This window comes from Malurus melanocephalus, unplaced genomic scaffold, assembly GCF_030028575.1.
Source record: "Malurus melanocephalus ecotype Western Australia unplaced genomic scaffold, MMel_1.1 scaffold_106, whole genome shotgun sequence".
Lineage (NCBI taxonomy): Eukaryota > Metazoa > Chordata > Aves > Passeriformes > Maluridae > Malurus > Malurus melanocephalus.
Genome location: NW_026623338.1, coordinates 1,709,321 through 1,717,393, shown reverse-complemented (window position 1 = coordinate 1,717,393; position 8,073 = coordinate 1,709,321). Strand labels below are relative to the sequence as shown.

Below are 8,073 nucleotides of genomic sequence, written 5' to 3'. Positions count from 1 at the left end.
GTATCTATATAATAGCCTGTACATTTAAATACATGAAATTACATCAAAGATGCAAATATTGATTCTCTCAGAAATTATAATTTCTGCTCTTTTATTATTGTTAAACAATAACCACAAATGCTGTAGAAAGCAGATATAACAACTATGCCTTTCTGTTTGGTTTTGCACAATCAAGCAGTGCAATATATGCAAACATGAAGTAAAKCATCACTATCCTAGTGCTATTCCATACAAGTAGTTGAAAATAATTATATTCTATATATCGCATCATATTATTCCACACCATATAGCATATCATACCATAGCTTGGGTTGGAATGGACCTTAAAGACCATCTTATTCCAACCCCTGCCAYGGRCAGAGACACCYCTCACTAGRYCAGGTAGCTCCAAGTTCCATTCAACCTGTTGTCACCTCATCACACAGCTTGGTGTCATCAGAAAACACACTGGGGGACTCCTTGATCCCACTGTTCCATGTCACTGACAAACAGCACTGGTCCAATATTGAACTCTAAGGAAATCTAYAACTCTGAATCTACATACCCAAGACATCTCTACATTATTAGACCTGGTGAGATGTTGTGCTCCATCCTCCATCCTACATTATCAACTCTTCTTTCTCTGTATTTCAATCCTACAAAAGAACAACGGGTGACATCTGAGTAACAAGGCTCGAGAAAAAGCATCAAAATGACTCAAGCTTAATTACTCCCATAATCTCACTGAAAGTTAAAAGTTCAGATTTGAGCCAGCTAAGAAGAAATTAATATTTTGGACATATTMTGCCTTGGATAAAGCATACAAGATTGGAGGAAACAAGCACATGGAATTTATGGTACTCAGATGAAAAGTSTACTGCTGAAGTGACTGCTTTTATGCACCTGGACAACATGCACACATAAACTGCACACCGCTCAAAAAAATAGCTAATTAAGACACTAACTAAAGGTCTAGATAAAACCAAAAGAAATTGCAATCGTTTAAATGTCTCTAGAGAAACTCCATGACCTCACTGGGCAGCCTGTTCCAGTGCTCTGCCACCCTCAGTGTRAAGTTCTTCCTTATACTGAGGGGGAACTGCTTGTGTTTTTATTTATGGCCATTACCCCTCGTGCTGCCACTGGGCACCACTGTGAAGAGTCTGGCACCATCCACTTGACATCCGCCTTTGAGATATTGACATGCATTAACAAATTTKGGGGCAGCGGGTGGATTTGTGCTTTGTACACGCGTGGGGGCGATGGGACGGCGGGAACAGCAAGGGCCCTTGGCACTGAGGGGGCAATGGCAACACCCGGAGCTGCGCACACAGGGCTCCACTCGGGGCACATGAAGGAGCAGAACCTACGGGCCCCGGGGAGCCGGCACTGAAGAGAGCCGGGCAGCGGGCAGAGCCCCCAACCCGCCGCCCTGGATCCCGAGCGCCGGGAAAAGAAGGAAGCGCCGAGAAAACCCCCGACTCCCGGCTCCCGTCAGCGCCACCGCCCGCCCCGGAGGCGGACCCGGCCCGGCCGTCACGGCAGCGGCGCCGCGGAGGCCTCTGGGGCGCGCAGTCCCCGCCCGCGCCGCGCCGCGCCACCGCCGCCCGCACAGAACTACCGCTCCCGGCGTGCCCCGCGCCCCAGCCGGGCCCGCCCCCAGYGAGCCGCTCCGGCAGGAAGGCGGCAGCGCGGCCCGGTCACCCAGCCGCGGCCATGAGCTCAGCCAGGGAGTCCCAGAGCCACCACGGCCTCAAGCGAGCGGCTTCCCCCGATGTAACCGGGCGCGGGGTGGCGGCGCGGGGGAGTGGGGAGGCCGGCGCGGTGGGCGGCGGCAGGGCCGCGGGGAGGCGGCGACAGGGACGCGGGGAGGCCGCGGGCGCCCGGGCTGCGGCGGGGCGGAGGGGCCGCTCGGGGCGGGCGGGCGCAGTGAGCGTGTGCTCCCGCAGGGCTCCAGCAGCTGGGAGGCGGCGGACCTTGGCAACGAGGAGCGGAAACAGAAGTTCCTGCGGCTGATGGGCGCCGCGAAGGTGAGGCCGCCCCGCTGCCCATCGCCCCCAGCCGGGGCGGGCACAGAGACCGGGGTTCTGCCAGMGGGGCGCGGGGGTCTGGGGGCGATGGGCAGCGGGGCGCTGAGGGAACCGACAACAGTCCGAAACTGCTGGGCTTGGGGGCTCTCCTTCCAGGAGGATTTGGGTTTCACCGCTGTTATGTCAGCAGCCGTGTAACACAAAACGTCGCTCGGAAGTTGTCGAGTCCCTGCGCCGCAGCTTCATCCCCACCCCACGCCTTAAAGGCTTTCAGAGCAGCTCGTAAAATTACTTGGTGGCCCTTCCGAGACTGTCCTAGTTACAAACTAACAAACCTACGTACTAGGTCTGTAACATTCTCTTTCACTGGGAAAAAAACCCTTTAGATTAAAAGAGTAAAGTAGCAAACCTAAGGAATATTTTTAAGAAAAAATATGCTAAAACTCAATTTTTATTACGCTTCCTGCAAAAACTGCTGCAAAACTGGTTAAATATAATACTTCTTTCATGTATAAAAAGTTGGTTTAGTATTGCAATTTTACTTACCTTCAAGAAACACATTTTTACTTGTACTTATTTTGCTTGATTGCAGTAATTTTGTAAGCTGAAATAGCTTACAAAATTAAAGATGTGAAAGTTAGGACTTCCTAGTGGATGGGGATACAATGCCCCATTAAAGCATCTCACTATCACTAATCTTAATGTCTGCTTGGGTACTTAATGCTGCTTGCTGTGTAATGCCAGTTCTTGCCTATTGGGACATATTTGCTAATGAGCAACTACTGAGCCAATAAATTAATCAGCACTGTGAAGGTCTTAGTTGACACTGTGACCAGTCTAAAAGTGGAATCATCGTAAGATGCACAGCCTCAACTACTACAGGGTGCCAGAAAAAGAGTAAATTATCAGAACCTGAGTATGCGTTTGTCCAGCATCATGAAATACAGTTTTCATGTCAGTGGCAAGAAACAGAGTTAAATAGAACCATCTCTGTGGTCTGGGAAGAGCAATGAGTGTGTAGTTATTGGGGTTTCTTTTTCAGACAATTCAACAAAAGAAAGGAAAGAAGAGACAGCAGGTCTTAGCTAGTAAAACTTACAGTCCTACAGTTGGGTGGCAGGGTTTGACAGCAAACCTTTTTCATTCAAGATGTCCAGAATGTTGGCACAGCTGTCAGTGCACCCTAAAGCTCCAAAACAAACTGCCTTTTCTTTTAGAAAGAACACACTGGCCGCCTTGTTATCGGAGACCACAGATCAACCTCACACTTCAGGACAGGTCAGTTTATCCAACAGCTGATACAAAGTTGGAAATCTAACCCTTATTTAGGAACATTCCAGTACTTTGAGCTTGGTAGATATTGCAGGGAGGGATTTCAGGTTTCATGGCTGCAGCTGAAGACAGGTCAGGCTGTGGTGTTGAAGAAGTTCTTTATTTCTCTTGTTAGATTTCTGACAAATGATTTGTCTGACTGCAYTTAACTTGCCTTCTGACATCAGTACCTGAAGGTCAGCTACACTTGTGTACAAGAGGCCTAGAAATCAAGGCACAAGGTCCTCAGTCTCATTTTGCTGTCAAAATTAGTTTTATAGCTGTTGGCACATMTCAGTATTGAACTTCCTTGCTGCCAGGATATCCAAGTCTCTAAACTGTGCATGGAAAAGAACATGACCTGACCTGGTTACCTTTTGAATAGAAAGATCTCTGCCCTAAAGCAGTGTGGTAAAAGCTGACAAGATCTGCAAGGTCATCTAGGCAATCAGCAATAATTGGATGGACCATGGGAACTCCTTATGTGCTTCCTTATGAAGTCAAAGTATCTGGCACCAAGCTGGGTTGAACTGCACTGCCTGAGAGAACCTTTGGTAAATCCTTATGGAATAGCAGCTKTCACCATTCCAGAAAACTTTCCCTGATATTTCAGAAAGCTTTCCTGAATATGCTTCACTGATCATTTTTCATGTGGACAAAATGGACCAAAATAAGCCTGAGGATCAGTTCCAGGTGCTGCTGCTGTTAGCTTACAGAGTGAGACTGAGAATCACTCCTTCATACCTGGATTTCCTAGAAAGAAAGTGATGCTTCTTCTTGGAGTCATGAAGAGTCAGTACTGGTTTGTTAACAACAATTAAAATGCTAGGATTTTAAGACTTCGTTGTTCAACATACAGTTATTGTCCTTTTATAGTAACATACAGCTCTAACTTCCAAGTGAGAAAATGGGGATTTGCAATACAACCTTTCAACTTCACAGAGATAAAAATTAAAAACTAGTGGTGTGGGCCTCTTGGGGAAAACTAGAGATTCCTACCTTTTCCAAGTACAGAGGATTCTCWACTATTTTAGACCATGTTTTCCCCCAATGAAAGTTATTATTCATTCACTTACTCTAAAAAGTAAATAAAAGGCCTGTAGAAGTAGCTCATAAAAATTAGGTTTTCTGCTAWTTCCTAAAGATGGAAAAAGGCAGAGCTGTAGTAACTGCTCTTAGTGACTGAGGATGCATGAAACAGTTTCAGATACAGCTCTACAGGCAAGAGTGGTGGTATTGTCCTGAGCCATGATGCTATATCTGAGGCATGATTTAATCACAGTAATCCCATGTTATGTAGTGAAGGTCAAAAAGTTTCTCCTTGCTGGGGCCTGCTGGAGTATTGGCTGGAAGCACAGAGCTCACACTGATGACATTTACCTTGTTTAGTAGATGGTAGCACTCAATAGTACAACTCCAGAAYGCATCAGGTCTTAGGAACTTCCCAGCTTTTTTTGTATCATTTGTATCAGTCTTGCTTGCACCCTTGATACTGTTGCTTTTAAGTCTGATGGTTTGTGTGCAGTAATACTCAATGCTAGTTTAGAATGGTTACATTTAAAGTTCTTGACTTTGAAAATGTGACTTCCTGTAATTTGGTGTCTTTATTAATTTGAATGAACCATAACCAAAGTACCCTGGACAATGCAGGGGAAGAAGACAAGAAAATGAATGAGGAGTTGGAGTCTCAGTACCAGCAGAGCATGGACAGCACCATGTCGGGGCGGAACCGGCGCCACTGCGGGCTTGGGTTCAGTGAGGTACTGAATTCATTTCTGTCATGATTTGACTTTTGCTTCACTAAGATAAGGTAGTGCTGGGTTTAAAAACCCAAGCAGACTTCCACGGTTTGGGCTAAAGGACAAATTTACTGCAGGTACTCGAGTCCTGTTCATGTGCACTGTGTTGGCCTTTTAGCTGCACRTAAATGACTGATGCTTCTCATTGTTCTGGAAGTGATAAGACATGCTTAATGCTCCAGAATAGTCAAGACTGATTAGGGCACAAAGTGACATATATTAAGTCAGAGTGTTGCTGAGGAATACATAAGTAGGCTGGATAACCATCTGCATTGTTGTTAGCAGTATCATTGGATTACTTTAGCGTTCTTCATGACGCAGTTTGCTAAGCTTCCTTTCAGAGATCAGTCACAAATGTGGATTTTTGATGGTCTAGCCTTTAGTTCCATTGTGTCACACTGTGACAAATATTCCAGTTTCATTACTGGAGTTACTGATGAGATCTGGAACTTCAGATTCATTCAATGGYGTCTTTAGGATTTCTTCTGTAACCAAATAAACCAGTGGCTGATGAATTCATGGATGTCACAGCTGGCRTGATTAACCACTTCAGGGGAGTTGCTTTCTGTCTAATAATTCATGTATTACAGGCCTCTGTTTAGCAAAGTGGCCCATTTTACTACCAGAAGGAAAGGAACCATTAAGTGAAACATTCTCACTGGGAAATTTTAAAGACTGCAATGGAGTTGCCAGGAAATAATGTTTTATCTGTCTCATAATTTGAACTTACAGTTTCAGGAAGATGAACAAGAAGAGGAGGCAGCTGGACACTCCTCTGATGAGAGTTCAGAGGATTCTGAAAGTGGCTCTGATTCAGAGCAAGAGGAATCTGCAGAGGAGCTACAAGCTGCTGAAAAACATGATGAAGCCGAGGTTCCAGAAAACAAAAAAGAAGCGAAAAGCAACTATAAAATGATGTTTGTGAAAGCCAGTGGTTCATAACTGCAGATGTAACAGCTTTGTATTTAAAGTACAGTAAGCCTTATTGTTACAGTGCAAAGTGGAGGACTGCTACAGCACAAATCTTTGTATTTTGATTTTAAAAAGACCCTGTTAGATGACAAAAAGTAGTATTTGCTTTCTGTTGCCATGGATAACATTTTTATGGGCGCAGTGATATTACTGTTTTTTGTAAAGTGTATAAAATCCTGGATGGAGAAATAAATTTGTTTTGTTCCTGCCCAATCTTTAGAATGTTATCTGAACTATCCCTTCCCCTGTTCCATGCCAGATAAGGAAGCTTCATGTTAGTGGTTTATTCAGTTAGTACCCCAGTCTTGAATTTTTAACTATTAAGATGACATGTGATGTTGCATTAGTTGTAAAATACCAGTATCAGCATTATTCTGTGATGTACTAGAGCTTTAAACAATGATTTTGTCTATAGATGCTAATGTTGGCAGGGCTGAGAGGAGAAATTGCTCACTTTTGTGACAGCATTTAATCATTTGTATTCATCTGAAGTCCTACAGCAGTTGCATAGAGAAGATGTTTTAGAAAAGCATAATACAACAGACTGCTCTAATTGCTTCTTTGGCTTTCTAACAAGGGGGAGGAGCTGTAGTTGTTTTTACCTTGTAGTAGAAATGAGTGGTTTTTTGAATTACTGGTTCCTTGCTATAGCACTGAGCTATTACTAAAAATAATACCTCCCAAAGAAACCAGTCTACTTTGAAAGAGAAAGTATACTTTGATAATGAAAAGAATATACAAATCATTTTAGCTTTTTTAAAATTTAGGATAAAGAGTTAAGTATGTGAGCCCTTCTTCCTTTTCTCCGTGTACRTGCATCACTTGGAGGTCTGAGCCAATTAGCACAAGGTTGTACCTCTCAAGTCAAGTTGATATGCCTAGAAAGCCAGGAGTTCRGTAACTCCTTCCGCCAAGAATTAAACACATCCATTCCTCTGCAAATTTTTTGCATTCAAGTAATGAATAAAATATCAGAACTTTTTAGACTTTGTTTCCTCTTAGTATATCAGGCAGATCACCTGCCTCTCCTTGCTGGAAGAACAGGACATCTGACCTSTGCCTCTGGTACCACCACGTTCTGCCACAGCAGTGTTCCAGGGAACACTTCAGATGCTCCTGGGAACTATCCGTGTACAATTCCTGATGTGCAGACAACATTTCCAAGCCAGTTGGCTGAAGGAAAGCAGCAGTTTGTACTATCATTGCATAGTTTATTGAATGTAAACATTGCAGCATCAGCTATTGGGGGAGGACTTGGAATAAGTATGGAAAAAAATAAAAGTAATATTGTAAATAAAAACTGAGTGTAGATTTTGATTACTACATTTTACTATATGTGCATTTAATACAAGTTTTTCCACTCATTCAATTCTAAGAACAATGTAACAGCAGGCACTAATGGTCAGTCATTTGTACTTGATTTGTGTAGTTTGTTTTCCCAATACTGCAAGCTTCTAATACACAGAGAAATAATTAAGTTGCTTGTGCATTGTGAAGAGAGAAAACCTTTCCATGACTTGGGTAAAGCTRCTCTATCTCTAGGAAAGAGAGTGAGGTGCTTCCCTAAGAGATCAACTGTTTACTTCCCTAATGGGCCCATTCCAGGCTTTGCTAGTTAGACACTCAAGCTACACTCAAACCAGCATTTCACTGTTAAAATCTTTTACCTGTGGCTGCCACTCACCTCTCTGCCTTCTCTGTCCCAGCACTGCTGCTCTCCTGCCGCGTGCAGCCAAGCAGAAATTCATGTTCAGATCTGGAAAGATCCAGAAAAAAGCAGATCCAGCTGGCCAGCCTGGCATGGGTCTCTGCTGACAGACACAGTGAGGAGCTCTTCCACTCAGCCTCTTGCTTCCTTGATTAGGCCATCAGTTTCAATTATAAATAAATAGAACACACAAAGATTAAAAAAAAAAAAAAAAAAAAAAAAAAAAAAAAAAAAAAAAACAAACATAACACTGTACTTTTCCTAATCCATTTAA

General features: G+C 43.7%; 1 protein-coding gene across 1 annotated transcript; it reads left to right on the top strand.

Moving 5' to 3' along the window:
* Nucleotides 1-1,627: 1,627 nt before the first annotated feature.
* On the top strand, nucleotides 1,628-7,391 carry CUNH11orf58 (chromosome unknown C11orf58 homolog). The gene is made up of 5 exons (XM_057369293.1): nucleotides 1,628-1,755; nucleotides 1,929-2,009; nucleotides 3,227-3,287; nucleotides 4,971-5,080; nucleotides 5,852-7,391. The coding sequence occupies exons 1-5, from the start codon at nucleotides 1,696-1,698 to the stop codon at nucleotides 6,059-6,061; spliced, it is 522 nt and encodes a 173-aa protein (XP_057225276.1). The 5' UTR covers nucleotides 1,628-1,695; the 3' UTR covers nucleotides 6,062-7,391.
* The last annotated feature ends 682 nt before the right edge of the window (nucleotides 7,392-8,073 follow it).